General features: G+C 39.6%; 3 protein-coding genes across 3 annotated transcripts in view; 2 read left to right on the top strand and 1 right to left on the bottom strand.

The window, feature by feature from the left end:
- The window catches only part of BDH2 (3-hydroxybutyrate dehydrogenase, type 2), a gene marked incomplete at its 5' end in the record, with an annotated part of 9,588 nt that extends 7,585 nt beyond the window's left edge, over positions 1-2,003 (top strand). The window contains 2 exons of the mRNA XM_010561046.1: positions 594-686; positions 1,934-2,003. Of these exons, the coding sequence (XP_010559348.1) occupies positions 594-686; positions 1,934-1,987 (147 nt within the window). The remainder of the gene's footprint in view (positions 1-593; positions 687-1,933) is intronic.
- On the top strand, positions 1,954-24,818 carry SLC9B2 (solute carrier family 9, subfamily B (NHA2, cation proton antiporter 2), member 2). The gene is made up of 12 exons (XM_010586201.1): positions 1,954-2,032; positions 8,586-8,688; positions 10,293-10,476; positions 11,987-12,157; positions 14,847-14,989; positions 16,907-17,034; positions 17,937-18,112; positions 18,651-18,757; positions 19,930-20,079; positions 22,394-22,502; positions 22,701-22,837; positions 23,811-24,818. The coding sequence occupies exons 1-12, from the start codon at positions 2,019-2,021 to the stop codon at positions 24,048-24,050; spliced, it is 1,662 nt and encodes a 553-aa protein (XP_010584503.1). The 5' UTR covers positions 1,954-2,018; the 3' UTR covers positions 24,051-24,818.
- The window catches only part of CISD2 (CDGSH iron sulfur domain 2), a 34,450-nt gene continuing 13,821 nt past the window's right edge, over positions 4,190-24,818 (bottom strand). The window contains exons 3-4 of the mRNA XM_010586204.1: positions 4,433-4,486; positions 4,190-4,295 (exon numbers count right to left, since the gene is read on the bottom strand). Of these exons, the coding sequence (XP_010584506.1) occupies positions 4,278-4,295; positions 4,433-4,486 (72 nt within the window). The 3' untranslated portion in view covers positions 4,190-4,277. The remainder of the gene's footprint in view (positions 4,296-4,432; positions 4,487-24,818) is intronic.

Here is a 24,818-nt window from a genome sequence, read left to right as displayed (position 1 = left end):
ATTTCAGAGTACCAATGAAAACATAACAGCAGTGCCTGTTTTAATAGTTTGGTCAGTTTGTACTCAAGACAGAAGTCTTAATATGCCTCAGAAGGATACTATTGCTTAGTGAATACAGAGGGTATGTCATCTCTGGAAGTATTTGCAACCATTGGTTACAGTATCTAGTGCAAAAGTAGAAGACATTTTTTACTGTGGCACGTGGCAGGCACAAACTAGTGCAAAACCATGATAGAAAGGGCATTCTGGCCTATGCATTTCAAAATGATTTGGGATGCTTAACTATACTGACTAGATAATTATGAGCCCTCATTTGAAGGGCCTGGGAATATCTACCACCAAAGGAAGAAGGACTTGTGTTGGCTTTATTCTGGAACCAGAGATTTAGGTCCAGTCACCTACCTGGAGACCTGAAACTCATACCACTATTAATCTTCTAATTTCTTTTTACTCACATAAATTCCCAACTCAGTGTACTAAAGGAAGTTGTGACTTAGGGCCTGCTTCCAGTATTGCTTTGTACATATCCTACTAATTGGATTAAAATAATTGGGTTTTTATTTTTGATATACTAAATGTTCTTGTATATCTAGGCATTGAAAGACTTTCTAGCCAGACAGAAGACTGGTAGGATGGCTACTACTGAAGAAGTGGCCCATCTCTTTGTGTACTTGGCCTCTGATGAAGTAAGTGTGGAACAATAAAATTTCCTGTCACAGAATCCCATGCTACTTTGCCACTTCGCAATAAGGAGAATTTGTTTTAGGAGGATTTATATTGTCTTTGAGCTGGATTGTTACAAAAATTAAAAAAAATCTTTTACTGAGTTCAACCTACAATACAAAAAGTACTCTGAGTGTTGACAGTGACTGTTAAGACATTCTGTATCTGGTACCATAGCCTGGTGGTTTCACGTCATCTGAGCAATTTGACTGACCCCAGATCATCCTGAATGATAGGAGAAGTGGGCTTGTCTGCTTTTCCAAGTTTGCACCATGGCTAGATCATGTTTTAAGGCGGTAGAATTAGTAGACATCAGCTACCTTCACAATTTAAGAGCAAACATTTGCGTAGAACTCCTGAAGGTTTTAGCTAAAAGCACTAATGCTCACAGTGAATCTACCCTTTCAGCATAAGGAAGACAATAGACCCACTGAGTGTGTTATACACCAAACTCTTAATGACCACTGCACATACCACCAACACTAGTGAGTGCACATCAAGGTTATTTCAGATGCTGTAAATTTTACTATGATTCTAAAACTGGACTGGATTTCTCTCGACTTGTCCAGCAGTCCTACTGAGCATAACACAATACTTCAGCAGAATTAATTCAGTCTTAATGCTGCTATCTATCAGTAATTGTCTTCTCGCTTTCATCTTGGTTTTAGCATTTCTGTAAAGCTACTAATTTTTTCCAGTCTGGTCATAGGGTTTTCAACCATGTGTAGACAGAATTCCACTTTTCCAATGTATTCCAGTATGTTTCAGCACTGACATAGAGAAGAATGTCAACAGCTCGGTTGCTTACCTCACTATCTGCATGACCTAAATTTTCAGTTAGGTCCCCTTACAGTTATTGTCTGACCTGGTCAGATTCTGCTCAGCTGAACAGACCTAATAACATGATAGTGTGATGTATTGTTCCTGCAGGTAAGATATCTGAAGTCTGGTTTATGTGAATTTGTACGCTCAGGATGCATTCTCATCTTAATGCCTCTAATAATACTTTTGCTACACTCCCCTGAGTTAGCTGAAAGGCTTTCATTTCCAAGTTTGTTTATATTCTGTTTATTCAGATATTTTTGTAAAACAAAAAAAGTGTTTGTGTAAAAAGAAAGCATCTTTTTTAATTTAAAGAAAAAGTATTTCCCTGTAATTAATAGCCATGAAAAATTAGCTAAAATTATTGTTACTTGTTATGTAATTTCAGTCTGCCTATATGACTGGTAATGAACTAATCATTGATGGAGGATGGAGCTTGTGACTGACCCTACCTGCAAAAGGAAATTTCTACCATGAAAGGCAAAAAGTGAGCATCATCTTTCTCAGTTCAGACAGCTTGCAAAGATTCAGATCATGCACATGATGTCTTTCAAAACAAATTTGGTGCATTTTTACTGCTATATGATCTCTTTCTAGATTGATCTTACTGGTTCACTTTTCCCGAAGTAGTGCAACGCTGGAGTAAAGCATACTTCATGTGGCTTCAATTTATGGTAACTCCAAAAACATGAAAGAATAGCAATTTTATGTTTAAGATTTCAGAGGGCAAAGAATATTATTTAAGGTACAAAATATGACTTGTGTTTTAAGCAAATCTGAGTGAAAGGAATTAAATACTACCTTTATTCTCATCCTGCAAAGTATTTGGAAGCTAAATATTCACGATTACATTTCCTACTAGCATTGACAGACTATACAGAGAAAAAGGAGCAACTACTATTAAATCAGCCAAACGGATCCTGAACTAAGTGTGGTTTAAACAGAAGAAAGCAGAAATAATAGCAAATTTGAAGATTGTAATGTTTGAATCATTTTGTTACTGGTAATAGACGTTTCTATATTAGAGAACATACTAGTTGCAAATTGTACTTGAAAGCACGTTCTGCTTTGCAAATTACAAAGTAAGTCCTTTCCACTCTGTATAACTGTTAGTAAAATGTTTTGGAACTGTAATAGCTGTAGAAAAGCAGTCTGAATCATTGAAAAGAGTATGTCTCAAGCCTGACAACACTTAGAGGGCAGTGCAAGACAGTCAAACACTGTAGATGTGTGGTATATGAGCACATGAAACTTCCTGTGTATATAGCAAAGAATCAGTGTACATGCACAGCTGGTTTGTGCAACTGCAATGTCCATTTTCCAGATCCTGGGCAAGTTAAGCTTTTGGAATCTGGAAAAGCAGTAGCGCAAAAGGCAGGGCAACAGATTAGCATTGGAAGCAGTAGGATTTTTGTGGAGTTTGGGAGGGTTTTTTGTTTAAGCCCATAACCACTATAGACACTGTCTTCATGAAGCAGAAATGATGGAGAGGAGCCTGCTCTAATGGTTAAGACTAAAGCTTATACCATGTAGAGAGCACAGAGAATCACATGTAGTTTTATAATCAGTTAGAAAATGGGTACATTAACTTGTACAAATGAGGACCTAGTGGGAAGAAATAGAGACCAGAATTGTTTCACTAATGGTATAGATCACTGCTAAAATGATCTTGAAAGTATCATTACTATATCTTTTTTTTTTTCCTCCTTCCATGTACAGAAAGTACTGTGCAAGGACATCACACTGGCAGCCATGAACGGGAGTATATGTGGGAGAAATATTCTTAAATACATGGGTGGATCTTTGTGACTACACTTGAATTCTGGCACACAAGCAAAGGAGTGGATTTTACCACTCTATCTAGAGCCAATATATTCTTCTTCAAAAGGATGTACTAATATTAGACAAATACTGTCAAATCTATATGCTAGGTGCTAGGCTTTGGTACTCTATTGCTTGATTCTCAAATACCAATAGAGCACTTCATGCTAAAACACAAGGCTAAGTTTCTCTGAAAAGGACTGTTTCTACAAGAGTTTGTGTTGATATTTCTATTGTGATAGCACATGGTAGCTTGGATTTATGAATCAGAAACCTATTATCGTAAAGTCTTATACTCTGGAGAAAAGCATAGATCCTGACCAAGAGATCTAAAGCAATGAATAACCTGAATTCCAAAACTATTTGTTTTGCTAACATACTGTTAAAATTGACATGAATGACATGGGCTGACTGCCTAGAAATATGGTTACCTTAAAAAAATTGCACACAGCTCTATTTATCTAGTTTGTGAATGAAGCTGCATGTAATTTCATATATATTCATATATATTAAATACACATGTACATACATAAATGCTACTGAGTATGATTGATCAGTAATCAGAAAGCACAGGGAAAAATGTACAATATTTTGCGTGTTTCTGTAACAACAACTGTTATGTTTTAAAAATTATTGCTTAAGCTTTTCAATATTAGCTGAAGCATTAATATAAATTATTTTATTTCCAAGATAATGGAAAATGTCTAGTTAAGATCAGGCTTCTTATTTTGAAATTATAAGTAAATGTAACTTTTACAAATGAGAAAGTATTGTGGATGTTGGCTTCCTCAGGCCCATTATGGGTTTTAACTTTTACCTTTAATCATGGTTGGGGCATTCTGATCTTGTTTGTTTATGGGGTTTTTGAGTGTCTAGTATTTCAATAAAGTGACCATGGTGGCCAAGCAGGATCAAGTTAAGGCAGAAATCTGAAAGTCTCCAAAATGGCTTCACTGAAATAAATTCAAATGTTAGAAGTTCAGGCTGACAGGATACTGTTTCAATGATTTCAGACTTTAATATGAAGGCCAAAGTCCTTCCTCTGCAGTAGGTGTAGAAGGCCTACCTTGAGAAGAGAATCTCCCCACTGCAGTAACATCAGAAACTTGCACTGTGTATTCTGAAAATATAACTTAGAATCTGAGAGAAAATCCATTATACTTATTGCATATTGAACTTTACTAGTTAACATTTCTAAGCTCACTGGTGATTGAAATATACAGATGCTACTCAGAAATAGCTTTTCTTATCAAAGCACTCCTGCAAGAAAAGGAGATATCATCTGCTTTTTGCATAGCACTAAAAGCACAGAGATAGGGATTTTTCAGTGGCAGTCGGTGGAAATCAGTGGAGATTGCTGTCTCTTACCTAATTAGCAATGCTTTTCATGGATGTGTTAACAGCTACAATTCTGAAATGTGTTCTAATGTCTAGGGGTTTTCCAGCAGACTTGCTGGGATTATTAGAGGAGAATGCTTCTTAATGCTCTTGTGACCTCTTAATTCCCTGGTCTGCTTTTAAAAGAGCCGGGTAATTCTGTTTGTTTTCCTTCCACCCCAGTGATAATACAAAGAGGAGGTTTTTGACTTTTTAGATTCTAGGTCAAACTTTTCTCTTGTGGGGGAGGGGGAAAGAGACTTCCCTGATTCAAAGTCCTTCTGGGAAATTTAACCTGATCAGAAAACAGTGCGCTTTTCTCTCAGATTTGTAGTCAGCTTAATTCTGTGTAATGCTACTAGGAGCAAAGTAGCAACACACTGCATTTGGATCTGCTTTCATGTGCACCCAGTGTAGCTTGCAAAATGAGGTTGGGAGAGGTCTGTCTTGTACCCTCATGTGCACTTACAGATGAGGTGGACAGAGGTAGAAGTGTCTTCATGGGAACACCACAAATATGCAAGTTTTGTTTTGTTTATTTGTTTGTTTTTTAATTCTCCTGCCTGCCGCAATGCAATTCTTCTGCATGCACCCAGAGCAGAATCATCTAGAGCCCGTTACCCTTTCTTTGCACCCACCCTCCCACAGTCTGAGTAAGAGGATTGTGTGTAGCTTCCCCACGTCCCTTCCCACAGCCACGGGAAAGGCCGCGTAGAAAGCAACCCGCCTCACGGGTGCAGCTTGCGATGAAATGACATGGGGAGCGGAGGGCTGGCGTTGGGAGACACAAAAATCTGCTTCCTTCTCCCTCCTCCTCCTCTTCCTCCTGGCTGCTGTGGGCTGCGGGCCGGTGCATTGCTCAGACCAACCCGAGGCCCCTCTGCCAGCTGGGGCGATAGCCACCCCTCGCCTGCCCGGCAGGGACCCCTTCACATTGCCAGGAAACACGAAGGCATCCGGGAAGCCCTTTCAGTCTTCCCAAGCCCCAGAGAGAGGTTTTTGCTGCTGGTCGACCTGAAGCTGTGGCTTTGGAGGAGGGACCGTGGCACCAGCAGCAACAGCAGGGGAGGAGGAGCAAGAGCTGGCACAGAGCTGCTGCTCCTCCTGCTCCTGCTGCTTGCAGGGACTGGATTACCACCTCCTCAGCACGGAGATGTGGGACTAGCCGGGCAGGAGAGGCCTCAGAGAAAGCGGTTCCTCCCCTCCGATCCCTGCCGTTCCCCAGGTAAGTTTTCTTCCCGGATTTGCAGGTGGGAAGCTGCTGGGGAGGCGGGGAAGGAGGTTGCATCAGGCTTTACTCACGTCTTTCAGTGGATGGTGATGCGTGGTTTGGGCTGGGGGTTTAGTGGGGTTTTTGTTGGGGGTTTTTTGGGGTTTTTTTTGTTAGGGTTTTTTTTCTGCATGTTTGTTGCTCTGGTGGTGGCTGTGGTATTTTATTTGTATCCCTCTCTGTATGGTGTGTGCGCAAAGCCAGAATGTCGGCAGTCACCAAGGCGATACAGCTAATGACATAGGCATGCACATGCTGCCCCTGTCAGTCATCTCTTCAGTTCAGCTCTCCCTCCCCTTCTTCCTCCCTAACAGTTAAACGGAAGTAAAATGAGAGGGTCTAATAAAAACCTTTTTTGTTTCAAAATAAGGGAAGTATATTTTACAGGGTGGTACTGAAATAAGTCTGTTATTGGCTGGTTTCCATGTTACAGGTCTTAACCCTGTGGTATGAATTCTGCTCCAATTTCTCAATCGCTGATTTTGTTTGTATAGGGGGTGAAGCTTAAAAAAACAAAACAAACCCACAAAACAAACAAACAAATACCATGAACCCAAAAAACCCCCACCCTGGTGTGGGTAAACTGACTACTCGCTTTGGTCTCATTAATGCAAGTGGCTGTTGCTTGAAAGTAGCAGTACCGAGAACCTGACAGCATGAAGACCTGTCACAAACCAGGTAAGGACAGTACATCCACTATCAGACTCCTCATTCACACCTTGAAACCATTCCTGCTAAGCAGAACATCCAAGCTCCTTGCTTAGTCAATCTATCCTTTCCTGTACACTACTGTGAACAATGCATTAGGGAGCTGAAGCTGTTGTGAGGTAGATTTGGGCTTCTCAGAAGTATTAACATATTTGGTGTCAACAGCTACATGACCCCGAGAACTGGGATGTTGCCCATGCAAAGCTGGATGGAGAGCAATATCCTTCTGTCCTTTACCCACATGCACCCCTTTCAGAATTACAAAATTAAGTACATATACCCTGGGGAAGTGGTTGGTGAAGGGAAGGAGGGAGGCACTGGTAGGTTGCTAATACTTTCTATTCCAGTTAGTAGACTGGCATTTGTGGATTCCCAGTCCCAACAAAAGGATGAACGAACAATCCTATGAAAAAATCCCAAAGTATCACTTATTTCATTAAAAAACTTTGAGACCACAGCTATTTGGTTCCACAAGTGGTAATTAAAAATACAGAAAAGTACTGGAATTTGACTAAATTAACACTTTACATTTAAAAAGGAAAGAAAGCAAAAAACTATTACCTTAGAACACACTGAAAGTGTTTGCCTATGGCTCTGTATTCTTCCTCTATGCCTTGGCCATGTCTCAAGCCAGTTTCATGTTGGAACAGCTCAAACAAAACCACCCTGGTGTTACAATAGCCCCTGTCTTTGTTCATGGTGTCAATTGTTCCCAAATATCAAACATATCATTATAAATTTAAGGGTTGATAATTGTGAGAATCGGCTCTCTGACTCGCTTCCAGCAATTTAGCAAGGAAGGAATTTCTTGGCTCAAAAGTTCTGGTTTAACTTGAGCAGTGTTTTATATGGCCAGAGCAATGTAAAAGATTTCAAGTAAATGCTGTTAGTACTGAAATGTAGTTGGTGGAGAATACATGCACACCTTCGTTGTCACAGAGAAGAGCGTTAGCAAGCCTTGCCTTCAGATATGTACATGTGACTCTTGTTGGCTCAGACTTGTGAAACTACAGTAAATATTTGCAAAAACAAAATTCTGACATCCAGAACAGTACGCTGCCATATTTCTTTTAGCATCTATGGGACAAGAAGTGGATCAGTTAGACTGGGTAAATACAATGACAATTACCCGCAAACAACTTGGACCTTATTTCCCACTCTGAGAAGTATCTCCATGGGATATAAACAGTAAAAAAGAGCCATGTTTTCTCAGCCTCACCTGAATATAGAGTGCAAGTTGTGCGTAGTCCTGATCTTTATTCAAACAGGCATCTTCTGTTTCTTAGATACTCAGTCAATGCATTTGTGAATAGTGATATCTAACAGAACCATGTTCTTGAAAATTCCCCTGAAAACGAAGCTGGATCTGGTCAGGTTTAAGTTAGGGAGAAAAGCGTCCCCTTGTGTGTCTGCTTTAGAAACTATAGTTGTTGTTCTTAGCTTTATGAAATGGTCACTTGCACTGCCATGCACACAGGGCCTGTGACACTTCCAGAACTAATGGTCCTGGTAAATGGTGTTGACAGTAAATAAGCTTTATCTTGTGCTGATAAGAGGCACAAATAGATATAGATATTACACATTAGCACAGATCACTGATTCTAAAGCTCAGATTTTTTTTTATTTCTTTTTTTTTTTAGTGCTTGACTTTGTAAGCTTAATACTGTTCTCCTGTTAGTTTCTGTCTCTTGTTCTCACATACAGCATATACAGGCATGCAAAAACCATTAAATTCCAAATTGGGCTGTGAGGGTTTTTTCATGTGATCTATGGGGAAGGAGACAACATCACTGAGAAGTCTTCTATCTGGAAAATAGTATTATTTGCTTCTCTCTAACTTTTCTGTCTTTATCGCTTTCCTTAGGTTTACAACAATGGTAAAGGAGGTTAACGTAAATGATAATGAAGATACTGAGCCATCAGTATGTGAGACAAATGGCATGATTCCCATGCACGAGCAAAGTGAGGTAATTAATTAGGATCTCAAGTACAATTTTAGTCAGAGGAAACCCTCATTTTCCTTTCCTTTTTTCTTCCTACATCTGTTAAAATCCCTACATCTGAAGGGAATACAAAGAGAAATCTCAGTGGGAATTTCTTACAATTAACAAACGTTCAGTTTTTAAAAGTCTGTGGTGCGTTGGATTGCTGGAAATCAGTAGTTGTAATTTCAGCTTGAAGTGGAAAATGCGTCAGCATGCATTTTACAATCAGCTATGGAAGAGAATTGCATGGACTTAAGATTGCTTCTTTGCTTTCAAATTGTGCCTTTCAGTCCACTTGCTGAAAGTTGTTCATGCACGTCTTCCTCTTCATATCTAATAAAAATACCACACACACCCCAGTTTTAAACTTCTATATGCATATTTCCAGTGTTCTTGGAAACTTCTATGCCTTTAAAAAAGATTTGCATTAAATGCAAGTAAAAATGAAATTCTTAATGTAAAAGGCACTTTAGAGTAAACATATAGTGTTGACTGTAAAGATAAGTACCGTACGGCATATCTTTACACACATGGGTAGCTGGTGATCATAGAATCACAGGGTAGATAAACAAGTAACTCCATGCTGAAAGCTCACAAGATTTGTGTTCCAACTGTGACTCTGAGTAAGGGATGTATATATATGTATCGAAAGAGAAAGAGAGATGAGACAGAAGAATTGTCAGAAATGTGGAACTATTACTGGAGGAGGGCCAAACCACAGTATAGGCAAGAATTCCATGTTCATCCTATGACAATGAGCTGACATGAAGGTGAATAATCATAAGGGAAGGTAGATGATTAACTTGTCAAAAATAAGGACCCTAAAATGAAGTGAGACACATATCCAAAAATGGTCAAAAAGTGCTTTGGCTATGAATATGGATAAGTAGATGAATCAGTATAAGTGAACAGCTTCAAGGAACCATTCTTCAAGGAAATAACTCCTAGGGCAGTATTTCTTCATCTCTACCTTGACTTACCAGCTTGAGCCTTCCAGCAATGGATCATGTGAGTAATGCTTGCACTGGCCAGCTGTTCTGTTTCTTTCATCTTTGTCTAATCATAAGTAGGTTTTGTTATTTTGATTCAAGGCTTTGCAACAGAAGTTATTTAGGAGTTATATTAAAGACACTGTCTCACTGAAATGATGCTAATCGTTAACTGTATTGTGAAGTCCAGTCTGGAAGCAGAACCTTATCAAATTGTAGAGAATATTAATAAATATTTAGCTTGTACACAAGACAAGCTGAACCTGGCCTGTTAATACTGTTTCTTCATCAAATATGCTGATATTATTGCTGAACAGGTGCTATTTGTATTGGGACAGGAGTCCTGTTGGTTGCAGATAAAAAGGCAAATGTCCCAGAGCCTCTTATATGCAGTTCTTTCTGCTGTGCAAATACAAATACATAACCCAAAATCCCAAATGTACTACAAAGCTGGACCATCCCTACAGCGGTTGTTTAGTTAATGTAGTCCTCTGTAGACAGTGTGGATCTAGCGCATCACAGCCAATTTCAGGTCTTGTACACTACTTCAAATGTATATGGTACCAATTCTGAGAGAGTCTCGTTGTTTTCATTCAGGAGGGACCAACAGCAGATGCCAAAGGTACTGATGGGAATGTACAAACAGAAGAAACTGCTCTCCTGAATCATTGTGCTCAGCAACCTCCAGAACCAATAGCAGGGTCTTCAGTACCTGCAAGAACATGGAGACAAATATTTACTTGTCCTCCTCAGGGTTTACTGGCCCGAACAGTGACAAATGGTATGTAAGAAAGACAGAGTTTAATTAAAGTGAGAAATAGTAAATGAAGTACTAATTTCTCGGATGTAATGATATCTGTCCGTTGACCTTGAAAATAACAAAGGGAAATACATATCACACTTTTGTTTCAATGTTTTAGCAGAAAAAAAATAACTAGGTGAAACAAAGGTTTGAATGTATAGTTTTTGTTCCTCCATTCTCTCTTGGGTATTTAACATGGTAGGTACGTTTTTTGCATTGCAAATTGTTTTCATCAGAAGAAAGACCTCTTAATTCTCATCTCAATAGTTCGTTTTGGTGTGAGAGCATTAAGATTATTATAAATACAGTGGTATTTTTGGCACACTGGATGGCTTTTTGTTGAATTAAGGGAACAAATACAAGACTTTGCAGTGATAGCTTCTTTTGTTCCTTAATACCCCAGGCTTGCAAAGCCAAGAATCCTAACCTACAAGGCAAACTGACTCATTCTCTTTAAGATTTGCCCTACTCTGAAGGCTCACAGAAGAGAATGCCTGGCTCACCAGTTATTTCAGACTTTTCCTAACAAAAGGCATTTCCTGTGGCTTTGACTGCTTCCACAGCCTCTGTTCTCTCTCACTTGCGATTCTTAGGCTTTTATGTTTGGAAATCTACTGGTCTTCCCTCTGCCACCTGTCACCCTTATATAACATTAAGAAAAATCTAGTCTGAAAATGCAATATGTTTTCTTATGATTATGAAAAGAGGGGTTTCTTCAACACATTTTTTCGTCTCCTTCAGTCTTCTGCTTTTATATCTATGCATGCCTGTTCTTGTTGGATAACTGTAGCAACAGATTAGGGAACCTGGAAAGAGCTTAATATTTTCACATATTTTTATAATATTTTCACTTAATGTTCACATAATATTTTTCAGGAAATTCTTTTCCCTGTGTATTATCCCTCTTTGATTGCTGTATCAAGGGAAGTATCTGTACTACTTCAGGCTGCCCAGAGACATGATCTTCTTCAGATTCCCACCCCACCCCCCCCATGGATAGCAATGCGTTGCATAAGTACATCCAGCCAAAAAATTATACTTAAATACTTTTAAAAATTAGACTGGAACTGCAGTCGTTAGCTTGAAGATATGCCAGGCTGTACAACAGCAGGTTCTTACTGCAGTTCTGAATTAGCTGAAGGAAGATAAGCAAATGCAAGATAAGTTAGTGAAAGTCTTTGCTTTAAATTTGGGACCTCTCAAGTCCTTTCCGCAGTGGCCCAAGGCTCACTAGGTACTTTTTGGTCCCTATTGATGTTCCTGTTACCGTTTTTTAGAATATCTTAACAACTATAGAATCAGAACATCAGCTTAGGGAGCATCAAAGATTAAACACATTGTTATGATTAAAGTATTTTTTAAGGTAAGTGATTTTATTTCTGAAAGTCACAGTACCTTTTTCATTAGTAGAAAAACAAATGTGATCTAACAGCAAACAAAGTTGTCCCTGAGAGATGATTAAATATGAATATTTCTTGTTTTGTTCCAGTTGCAATTGTGGTCCTGGTTTGGGCTGTGGTTTGGTCCATCACTGGGACTGAGTGTCTCCCAGGTGGAAATCTGTTTGGAATTCTGTTTCTTTATTTTTTTGCTGTCATTGGAGGTAAAATTTTTGGATTCATTAAAATACGAACACTACCCCCTCTCCCTGCTCTTCTAGGTAAGATACCCTTCTTTCTTTTTTTCCTGTGTATTTGTGTTGTTTAAACCATCAAGTAGTATTTGTATGCTAGGTATGTTTGGATTGGGAACAAACAACTGCATCATGCTCAAAATCTGCAGCTTTTCCAAGTGACTCTTATCTGGTCCTCTCTGAGAACGTGCAAAATTCCCCAAACTAGCTCAAGTGAAATCTCCTGTATGTTACTAAGGCTCTCCTCTTAATTCTTTGGGGGCCAGAGAACTGTATACCTATTGTCCTTCAGTGCCCTCTGCCACAGTTACTTAGAATTTGGGTTTAATATCACTAAACAGGAGTCTTAGTCTAGACCTCCTGTTACAGTAGAATAATTAATTCATAAGAAAATTATTGCTGAGCTGTTTCGCAAGTGTCTTGCACAATTAAAATGTTTTCCAAAGAAAACTCTGCAGGAATTCCCTACTACTGGTAGTCTAAAGCAGTTTCTTTCTTCCCCTTCCTTTATCTCAAGTTAACTGAAACCTGAGAAAGTAAATTCACCACAAGGAATAATTCTTCTGAAGAGAGTTATTTTGAATCAGTCATAACATTTTTTTTCATATCAACATCTTATTTTACATAAAAATGCAAAACAGAAATGGGAGATGAAAATTACCTTAATTCTGATATCAGAACCTTTTCAGACATCTTTCCTAGAGGAAGTTTGGGTTAGATCAGTAGAATATTGTGAAGTGCTGCAATGTTAACAAAGCTGAAAAATGAAGCTCCAGGTTCTTCTCACCAGCTGTATACTGCCCCTTACTATGCTTAGTGCATAAATGAGTAAAGCTGTTGACAGACAGTAAAACTTCAGGGCAGAATGGGCTACAGATATCTGACTGTGGTGCATGGGTGTGATTTTGCAACGTGCATAGCTGGTGTTGTGCCTCACACAGTAGCACTGCTTACAGAAGAGCAGTTTAGCTTCATATACGGCTCTCTCCAGGCAGCATGTGCGTTCTTGCACCACTGAGTTTCACGAGCAAGAAAAAAATTCAAATGAGAGGGAGGGAAGTTTTGCGTATAGCATGCATGCCTGCAATAATATGAATACAGAATGTAACACACAGGGAGTCTGCCCTTGCTAAGTAAACTTCCCTCTTAAAAAAAAAAAAGTTTCTGACCATTTGGATTCTGCTTTTTTTTAATTACATCTATATGTAAAAGTTATGAGCTGAGCATGAAACTGCTTGTCAGACAGGTAATACCGAACAACAGAAACTTAAGCATGACAGCACACGTCTGTTGAGTTGTTTAGGTCAGAGTTCATTGTTCAGATCCCTAGTCTTTGAGAAAAATTGGAGAAATCCGAGTCATTAGAAGAGATAGACAATGTCTTTGAATACTCTTTTTTACACTAAAAACACAAATCTTGTACTCTTACATGCCTTTAATCCACTTGTGCTAGGTGCAGTTCAGTATAACGTGGCTGGCTGCGCGCTTAAGTACCTTCTAGTAAGCCTCTGTCTCAGGAAAAGGGAGTGAAATTGCTACTGAAATAGTCACATAGTATATTTTGCAGAGAGGTTTCTGCTGCAGGCAACATGGAGCAGAACAGTGAAGATATCCTTTGAGGTGGGGTGGTTTTGCTTTGTTAAGTAGATTTCTAGATCAGGGTAGCTCCAGTGACTTGGACTTCATGCAAACATTGCAAAGAGCATGTGATCATTATACTAGCCTGATATAATTGTCATGAAGTACCACAGATTAATTATACCACTGTTTTTTTTCCGGGAGGTGGTAGGAAGAACAATGTCAGAATGTTTAGCATGTTCCAGGACAAATCAAGTCCACAGCCAAGGCTCACACCAAGCTGGGACTAACTCAAGCACAGTGTTACTTTTTGTCTTTTTTGGTTTCCTGTTTCTTAAGATGGCTGATATAAAATTATGCTACAAAAATGTATCTTTGAACGATCAGGACCTACAACATATCTCTGCAGATCTATATTTATAGTCAATGTTTCCTGTACTTTTCTGTATCCTTCCCAAACGACAGTTCCAACAGTTTTGCTAATATTTGCAAGAGGTTGAATCTTGCAAATAGCTCTAACAGAGGATAAGATCAAGTTCCTGATTCCCCCCCTCTTTCCCCCCCCTCTTTGCATATGAGTCATATTGCCAGAGCATTTTAAAATGTTTAAGTTAGTCCATGATTAGCTGTTTTAGATTATATTTCCCAATGAACTCAGCATTATGGTTCCTGTGATACCTGCATTTCTTTACACCTGAGAGGATTTTTAACAATTTCCAACTGCTGAGATAAATACACAATATTAGACGATCTTCCTCTTTTCATGTTAAAACAAGCTAACAAGAAAATTATCTTTAAGGATGCAGAGGAGGTGTCTGCTTATGGCAAGTATGACCTGCACCTGGTGAACAAAGCTGCATTCTGTTGACTCGCGCTAAAGCTATGTGTCAGCATCCTGCAGATTTATTCGTTGGTGACCTGGTGTGTTCTTAGGCCACTTTCAATGCTTTAAACATGTCTGTCTCTTTCCGTGCCTTAGTCCGCATTGTTAAAACACGGCTAATAATTCAGAACATGAGTTGTTTCTTTGTCTTTCACAAATACGTAATATGGTGTCTATTTTTGAGAATGCTATGCAAGCTTTTCTCATGCAATAAAACCAAATCATTTGACAGGAGCTTATTTGTTTTCATTTAAGGGATGCTACTTGCTGGTTTCCTAATCCGAAATACCCCGTTCATTAGTGACATCGTCCAGATAAACCTGCGCTGGTCTGCAGCACTGAGGAATATTGCTCTTTCAATTATCTTGACCCGAGCAGGACTCGGCCTGGATCCAAAGGTATGGCACCAGCCGTTTGTCTGAGGCAAAGTATACAAGAGCCCTCAAAAAAAAGTGAATAATTGGTTCTGTTAAAAATATTGAACTGTTCAGTCTTGGAGGATCTGCAAATTAGATCATTACAGAAAACATAGTTTCTATTGTATAGTCATATGTATCTTAATATCAGCAGTTGGATTTGTAGAGTAGGCAAGCAATCTAAAAAAAATACCTGAAGAAAACTGGCTATTTTCCCCCTTGTCTTAAAGAAATTTCCTGCATTTTGTGAGCAGAATATCTTGAGGACATGTGCTCCATCATGGTCTGTCAGGAAGAGTTTACGCTCTCTGACAAACTCCCTGTCAGTTTACACTGACAAACTAAAACAAGTAAAGCAAGGGATCCCCAATCCTTGAAAGAAAATGTTGCTTGTGTTCTCACAAATCAAAAAAACCCAACCAACCAAAAAATCCAAACCTGTATGTCTTTTATTTTTTCTTTCCTTTTTTTTTTTGAATCATTGCCATTTTTATGCAAATATATTAATTGCAAAGATGAGTCCTGCTGCACTACAGAAACAATGCTTCACATCACAATGAAAGCCCATAGCACTGCTGTGAACAAAAAAAAAGGTCTTCCTCTGCACACTATGAAATGCAATGTTCCATAAATTAATGAAGGCAAGGTTTTGCTTGATCAAAATCAGCTGGCTGAAATAAAGCTGTACCATATCGGCCCCTATCTATTTAAGTTTAAGGGACTGCGTAAAGTTTATATAAAATTTAGGTCAAGTATAGCTAGTTCAGAACAACTAAACTGATTTTTCTTAACCAAGAAAAACTAGGGAGTTGCCAGTGCATCAGATATTTGGGAAAATAGGGTTTTGTCATTCTTGAAGAATGCCTGGTTTCCTAGATTATGATCATTTTTTTCCAAGACATTGAAGCTTGTATGTGTTGTTACACACAGCTTGGATGCCCAGTTCTGTGAGATTGCTTTTTTTTTTTCCTATTCTGTGACAACTTTTTTTTGCCAGGGAAACTTCATCTTTGACTCCTTTTTCTCCCATGTGGCATCAAAACTGTCATTCGGACTCTGTATGTAGAAATGCTTTGATGCAGCTACAGTTATTCCTCATGTAATTGAAGCTGTGAAGCCAAAGATGTCAGTTGCTCGGGTGATTCTCAGCCCTAATTTACCAGTGCAGTTTATCCTGGCATAAAAGTGCAACTTGTTGATTTCCTCCCCCCCCATGTCAGAATTAGGCATCTGTCCTAGCAGAGTCAGTCATGTTTGTGACTATTAAAGGCAGCTGTTACAAGTAAATACTCTGTTTTAGAGAATTTTTTTAATAGACGTTGCTGAGCCAAATGGAACTTAATCTTCTCTGGGTATCAAGTGAGAGACAGCTGAAAGAGATGCTTGGTTCCTTGTGCCAAGTTTATGCAGTTCTACAACTTTTCATGATTTGTTTGTGGATTTGGGGATAATTTTTGGGGGGTGCTCATGCAGCTTGTGGGAACATAGCAAAATCTTTTGTGGATGGAGCAGATGACCTCAAGTAACTGTGGGTAAAGTAGCTATGCACTTTTTTTTTTGAGGGTGCACTTTTCAAATGGATCCCAGCTAGGCCAACCTCTCACATTTAGTTTGCTCTGCACAAGAAGCTAAACAGAATTTTCTGCCACTCCTTCCTGGGATATGCAGGAACTTTGTCAAACCTAGATTCGGTGGGTTTCACTGCCACACTTGGAATTTTATATTCAAATCCAGCTGTGCTTGACCCTATCTCTGGCTGAGGCCATGTAAAGCTGTCACATCCTGTACTGCAGCTCAGAGGGGATTCTTTTAATAAACCACATAAGATCGTAAATGTATTTCTTCTCTATAAAGCCAAGGGTACTGATACTAATGTCTGAATGTGGTTTTACATTGTAGGCTCTTAAGAAGCTCAAAGCAGTCTGTTTACGGCTTTCTTTCGGACCATGCATCTCAGAAACATGCACAGCTGCTGTTCTTGCCTACTTGTTCATGCATTTGCCATGGCAATGGGGATTTATATTAGGGTAACGTACCCTCTTTTCTCCTGCATGACAAAGGTGCCTGTTTTCATCCTACAGCTAAATGATCCAAGTGCGGTTAGTTCTCTGCACCAAGCAGAGACCTCAGTTTAACACCAGTTAGGAAGCTGAGCTTAGCCCCTGTGGTTGTTTGCTTACTATTCATGTCTGGCTCTGTGGCTAATTTAACGGTCACATTTCCAGGCTGTGGAGGAGTACTTGCATCATCACTCTTCTGTGTTTGTGATCTGAGCACTTGAAGAAGGATGGTGCAATCCCTGAGTCTTTAACCACAACACAGGGGGCTCTTAAGAGACAGAAAATGATACCACAATTTGGAGAATCTTCATATTGGAACTCAGAGTTTCCTTGCAGAGAGATGCACGTAGGACAGCCTTCCTGTTACAAGGGTAAGGATATGGCATGTTATATTCTGGAGTAATATCCTTGAAGAGGAAATCTTTTCCATCTAGCCCTATCTAAACTGGTGGACTTGGTCAGGACCCATATACTGGAGCAAGATGGGTGAACTTCTCCTCTGCCGCACACCGATTTTTCTAAGAAGGAACTGGGCTACTGAATCATAAGCATGTCTAGACTAGGTTCCTAAATGGGAGAACCAAGGCATATATCAGGGAGCATAAAGCATAAACAGACCTTTACATAAGGTATTTTCCTTGCCTTTCCCTGCTAATTACAAGCAGAGATATTTCTATGCATAATTGCAGTCAGCTCTTACTTCCTGCCCAGCTCAATAGCATTAAAAGTAAAGGGCTCCACAGACGAAGACTTGAGTCTACCCTGCAGGCCAGTTATGCTCCCTGATATATGGATTGGCGTCAGAACGTTTTGAAGTTTTTTAGTTCAGCACTTTCTTTTTAAGAGAGGCTGAACCTATGTGTTTTCAGTTTTGTTCTAGGTGCAGTCTCCCCTGCTGTGGTGGTTCCCTCAATGCTGATTTTACAAGCTGGGGGATATGGAGTGGAGAAAGGTGTCCCAACTTTGCTAATGGCAGCCGGCAGCATTGATGACATTCTGGCTATCACAGGCTTCAACACTTGCCTTGGGATGGCTTTCTCTTCTGGTATGCTGGTTAATCTGTACTTGGTGAAATCCAGAACAGTGATATTTTGAAGAATGTGCGCTCTGTTGTGGTTGACTGGTCCGTAACTTAATGACATCTCCTTATAAAGTTCATGTATGGACTTGAATATTGAGAAGGATATTACCCACAATCAAAAGTCTTGCTGTAACATTGTCTGCTCTGAGTTGTGGGTCACAACAACTTTCAGGGAACATTTTTCCCTGGCTGCTCCCTTAGCTGCCAAGTCTAGTCCCTGCATGCCCAACATAATTCTTTCAAATTTTCCTGGGTTTGGCAATGTTCTCACAGTGGCTCTTCCTCTGACTTCTCTGACACACTTTCTTGGTATGAGCTTTCGGAGAGAGAAAGTTGTACTATCCATTTCTTTCAGGCCCATTGGTTCCCTCCTGAACCCCTTTGCCTCCAAGTAATTTAAAGCAGACACTGTCTTGGAATCACCCTCGTAGGTCTATAGTGTGGTTTGTGCATGAAGGGTCTGTGTACGGCTTACTGAACCCATTTTTCTTTTGCCAAGTAGGTTCTACTCTGTACAATGTTCTTCGTGGAGTGCTGGAGGTTGCTGTTGGCATAGCAGCTGGAGGGATCCTGGGAATGTTCATTCGATATTTCCCAAGCCATGATCAGGTAAAAACCCAGTAAAAAAAGCTTTTTATAAAATAGAGATTCTGTGCTAAGGGATAATGTTCTTAAGTTATTAATTTCCAAGCTTCATGTGAAGCTGGTTTTGGGGAAAGTTGTGTCCAGTGCTAACTTCCAAAGCCTATCAAGTGAGGATGTGTGTTTTATAGGTGATTACTTGTTTACTGCAACTATAACAATATATGATGTCGTAGTCCTTCCTGATGCAGAGTTTGGAACCCAGCTCACCTTCCTGCTCTCATTGAAGGTGGTGGAAATGTCCACATGTAAAGGAGAAATGGTCTGATACCCATTTCAGACAGTAAAACAATCGTCAATTAGATTGATGTGTGATGCATTTACTTTTGTAAGATGTTTCCAGTAAGCTTAAGATTAAAAACGAGTAAAGAGGACAGATTGTAGGCTTTAAGTGATTGGGCGTATCATTAATGCTAATTAGAATGTGTTACTTTCAATAAAAATTAAGCTTATATAAAGTGGTAGATGAATTTACTATAAAGGGGTAATTAAGTGAACAGAAAATTGTGGAAGAAAGTAGATATGTTCTGGACTACTGAAGTCCATTTGAAAAGCATCTATTGCCCTCAGTGGGACCAAATTTTCTTCATATTAAATGACACTAAGAAGTGTGATACAGAAGCTAAAGAGATATATAGAAATGGGGAGCAATGGCAGAGATATAACTGTGTTCTGTGAGACTGGATCAAATAAAACTAGACTGTCCCTGGCAAACATTTGTTTGACTTGTCCTTAAAAACATCCAGTGGCACGGATTTCACCTCTCCTTGGATAAACTGTTCTAGTACTTGACTGTACAGGTAGAAAATCCTGTTATCACAGAATTGAAGCAGGGCTGTTAGAATAAAGCATCATGTTCCTTGTGATACAAAAAGTCTATTGGCCGTAAGATTTTGGATGGGCAGAGTAAAGAAATTATTAAATTTCCAAAATTTAAATTGCTTAGGAATTAATGTCCAAAAAAACCCCCTCAACTCAACTTAGCAGTTCAAGTCTCACTGAAAAGCTTTGATTCTTTCACAAGGGTTAATGGCAATTTTTATTTCCAAATTGTTATTTTCAAAATTAACAGAAGTAACATTTTTCCTCCATTTCTAAAAGAAATTTATGTTTTTGTTTGTCTCTTTCCTTGGCTGCAGGCATCTCTGGCATGGAAGAGATCGTATTTTGTACTTGGGCTGTCCATGTTTGCTGTTTTTGGCAGCATCTACTTTGGCTTCCCTGGATCAGGAGGGCTCTGCACGTTAGTCTTAGCTTTTGTTGCAGGTGTGGGATGGTCTGATGAAAAGGTGAATGTTTACATAAAGAAGCATACCATACCAAAACTCCTTTGAATGTACAGTCTGACAGGAGTTTGAATTTCTGTCAGGAGTGGTAATGGTGCATTTATGAAGCTTTAGGGGGTGTATGGATTAAAAAAAAAATTCTATGTTTATTTTGGAAGTCTTTAACATTTAGCATGACAGAAAGTTACCATGTATGTGAATATATATTGATACAGAGCCTAATGCTCACAAGCTTTTCTTAGACATCTTAAGCCATGTAAAGGATGGCAAGTTGTCAAGGCACTTGGCTAGGAATCCAAAGCTTTATGTCCCAGCTCTGTGTCTATAACCTTACACAGCCACTTTATGGTAAGATTTACAAACAGGTGTCCAAAATACAGTTGTGCACATGGCCCGAATACCCTGAGGTTTTGTACCCTGTGGTTTTGCAGGGGGTGAAATGGAAAACACTAATTAACCATCCTCTCTCATCTTTCCCAAATCCCAGCCAGTGTATTCTGGATAAATCAGAGAGCAGGGTGCCCACAATAAATGGTGATATAAGGCCATACAAAAACCATACAAAAGACTGCTTTTTAGTCACTTTCCCTTAGCTACTAAGCCTGCTTCCTTTTACTGTTGCTGCCCCGCTGCATTTCTGTACCTTGGCACGTCTCACTGCCTCTTTTGCTTGATACCATCTACACTTAATGTTTTAAGGGCATCTTTCTCTCCACAGCTGTAGCATTGCAACATGCAGTAGGAGAAGGGGAGAAGAAGAGAAAGGAAAGGGCATCAGATATAGCAGAGTCCACATTATTATCCCCATCTAGACCCTGACTTCAGTAAGATCTCAAGGTTTGTTAAAACAATGAAAAAGAAACCATGTTTTCTATTGAAAGTATTACATTGTTGTCCAATTTTAAAAGAAGAAAAACTCGTCTTGGGATTAACTACTTACGCACATTAGAATTGATAAAGCTCTCTATTGAAAAGCTTTTAAACCATTTCAGAAGGAAGGACCTTAAAAGAGTGTATGCAGTCTATAAATGCTTAGTTTAATTTCTTTTGATCAGTGAATGAAGCTTCTTGGCCTTAAGGATGTTGATTTCAACTCTTCTTTATCAGATACAGTCAGAGATGTCTGCATACTGTATACTCAATATATTACCAAGGTTTTCCTGCTGAGCTTCTCAAGGGCCACTGCCTCCTGCTGTGCCTGGTGGAAGTCACTTGGCAAATGCTGTCCACTGAGAACAAGGACCATCGTACCTATTGCTGGAACAGTTAAGTGGACAGTAAACAGACTGAAGTAATGCTAACATCTGTAAAGAGGATTAATTTTTGCCAAAAAAGAAAAGGGTGAGATAACCAGGAGAAATAAGGCAAATAAAGAAAAATGTTCAGAAGTCTGTATATTTCCACCTTGATCTCTCTAAGGTTACAGAAGTTTTTGTATTACAGTCATCTACCATTGACTGAAGAGCAAGAGATGTTGCAGGATCAGTCTTAGAGAGAACACCAAGGACAGGACATGTCTAGGCTCTGGACTGATTATTAAGTGGCAGAGCACCGCACTCATATTTTCCACACACTCCAGTCTGAAGGCTCGTTCGCTATTGCAGAACCCACTTAATTAAAAAAGAAGTGCTATTAGATATGCTATGTGTAGCTTTTCAGGTAAGTGGAAGATTCCTGTTTATCCTGGCAGCAATTGTTTTAGGAAAATTGTTAGGTGTAAAGTTCAAACACAAGGAGAAAAGGTGGCTTTGCCCTTATACAGTACATCGCACTGGAAAGTTCAACACCTTTCACTAGGAAGGGATTTCAGATTTGCTCAGTCTAACTTTGCTGCTGCCGTTCACATGGAGACAGGCCTCTGACTGTGTGCAGCGTGAGCGGTGTTAGGTGATGGCTGAAACTTTTGAGGGTCTAACTCTGCTCAGATACAAATGGAAGAATACGCTTAAGCACGCAGTTCCCAAAGGCTCAGAAACTTCAGAGCAAGCTGTTGAAATTACTTCTTCCTAAATACTGAAAATCAACTAGCGCTACTTTCTTCCTCTTGTCTGCAAACTGCTATTACTGTTCAAACATCAGTGATTTTTATTTCTTTTCTTGAGATAGCAAGCATTTATTTACTAGCAGAGCTAGACAAACTCTGACCTTTGAAAGGTGTGCAACTGATTTTGAATCTTTTAGTATTAGGTCAAAGAAGGAGGAGCAATTCTGGATAATCTTTATGATACATTTTCACTTTGTCCTTTGATTAATTAAATGTTGTGCCTACTTGGCCATATTTTTGTGAATTTACAGATTATTTTTGTTTTCATTGCAGAGGGAAGTAGAAAAAATTGTCGCAGTTGCATGGAATATCTTTCAACCTTTTCTTTTTGGTTTAATTGGAGCAGAAGTATCTGTTATGTCTCTAAGGCCTGAAACGGTTGGTAAGATCACTCACTAATTATCCAGCTTTCAATATTGGCTTCCAAAGAATCTCTATAAAGACATCTAAAGCAAAGCAGACTACAGCTGACCCCAAAAAACCAAAAGCCAACCTCACTGTAAAGCTACAGTTTTAGGAAGCTTATTCCCCTCGGGCACCTATGCACAAAAGTACTGAGAAGTGTTTGTCTTTGTTGCAGGGCTCTGTGTGGCTACACTAGGTATTGCCCTAGTTGTGCGAATTATAGCAACATTCCTGATGGTGTGTTTTGCTGGGTTTAATTTCAAGGAGAAAGTATTCGTCTCATTGGCATGGATTCCCAAAGCCACTGTCCAGGTAAACAGTCCAACATCACTTTAATTCCCGGCTAAATCTATTGACCTTAGCAAAGCTCTTCATAACTAGCACAGCAGTAATCAGGCTCAATAACAGCGGAGTGTAGCATATGGACAGTTCATATTCTAAACCACCCTATATCTGCTTGAAAAGTGCACAGAGAGCCTTCTATGTGAAGGTGTTTTGCTTGCATCCTGGGTTGTAGTCTTAATAATGACAGCAAATTGTACATGTATCGTAGGAAGTTAGCTATTTCTCAGCTACTGCAGATTATTGTGCCTTTACATACAGATTCTGAGAACTCTCAAAACAAAAGTAAAAGCATTTCCCTCTTACACATGAAGTGTCTGCAGGGGCAGTCACACCAGAGGCTCAGAGTGGGTTTTCAGTTTGTGGTCATTTTGGTAAGGGTTAGTGTGACAGCCATACTGCTAGAGAAGCCTCAGGCTGTCTGCATTCCTGCTCCTTTATTTCAGTGATTGTTAAGTCATTTAGACTTTGGCTCAATAGCATGATTATTTGCAAACAAAAGTTAATAATCAGAACAGGCAGGGATTATTGCAAGATTTGTGAACTAGATTTTCAGAAGCTGCTACTAGCTGACTGCTGTCAGGACGAATTCTCAAAGTGTGGCATTTTAACAGCTGCAATACGCAATATACTGGCCCATTTCATTAATCATACATCCTCCAGAAATGTGGATAGGATGGCAGCTAAGCAATGTTCTTAACAGGAGGGAACCACCCAGATAAACTCATTAGCTTAGGAAATTTGAAGTGTAGCCAAGTGAAAATTGTTCTCATAGGTGTAATATAACATTTACTTTTCTATGTACTGCCTAGAAACAAATGGGTTGAATGTACTAAAAATGTCAAATTTATGTTAAATGTTGACTCATGATTAGTCTCTTTTTTTTCCTCTTTCAGTGCTAAAGGTTATTTGCTCCATCTCAGCAATGTTTTCTTTCCTGCAGGCTGCAATAGGTTCCCTTGCCCTGGATACAGCGAGAAGTCATCAGGATGAGCAACTTGAAAAGTATGGAATGGATGTACTGACAGTAGCTTTCTTGGCTATCTTGATCACTGCTCCAGTTGGAGCCCTGGTTATTGGCTTGGCAGGGCCCAGACTTTTGCAGAAGGCTCAGACAACTAGCAAGGAGGATGAGGAAGGTGCTGAGGTTGGAGAAGAGGCAGAGGCCTGTGAACCTTCGTAGGACAGCCATCTACAGCAGTATGGTCCTTCAGCCCTTACCCTTCTGTTGAGTAAACACAGCATGTCTGTAATCTTCATGGAGGAAACCAAAACAAGTATCAGTTATGTCTGCTATTTTAAAAGCAGCCCTGGTGGAGTTTTATAAAATATTTTTATGTGTTGATGATGCCTTAAGAGATGAAATAGCTGAACATACAGTGAACAGGCTGGCCAGGCAGTGAGTCACTGAGAAGTCAGCAGTGAACAGTTACTTGAAATGTGTGGGTGTAAGGCCAGGGAGAGGATCAGAACTGTTCAGGCATGGAGTGGAGTCATGAGGTGGAATATAAACAGAAGAAAATGGAGACTGATGTGAATAACTTCTTGACAGCTGAAATGGGGCTGTGAGATGACGAGTTCAACAGCTCAAAGAATGCAACTTCTGAATAAGAGACTGCTGACACATGGTGAATGAGTCCTGCCACGGGTCGGTGATTCCATCTCCTTCCTCATTTGGGCTCCAAAACTTGCCTTTTCCTATCACTGTTCTTCCTCACAGCTCATGCACTCCTTTGTGCCTTCAAGGGACTGTCAGCTCTGGTTGTAGCAAGAAACAGCAAGTGGTACTTAATGTGCTGAAAGAGACAGTTGGGTCCATCACAGACTCTGGTAATACAGGTGTGGCTGGTGCTGGCAGACAAAAGAACTGAGCTTGAAAATGGGATGAGGGTTGTGGAGAGGCTATAAGGAGTGGGAGTGGGCTGTATGGGATCGGGATGGCTGCTTCTTC

Source organism: Haliaeetus leucocephalus, unplaced genomic scaffold, assembly GCF_000737465.1.
Source record: "Haliaeetus leucocephalus isolate CR32 unplaced genomic scaffold, Haliaeetus_leucocephalus-4.0 Scaffold140, whole genome shotgun sequence".
Lineage (NCBI taxonomy): Eukaryota > Metazoa > Chordata > Aves > Accipitriformes > Accipitridae > Haliaeetus > Haliaeetus leucocephalus.
This window is presented reverse-complemented; position numbering and strand designations above follow the sequence as displayed.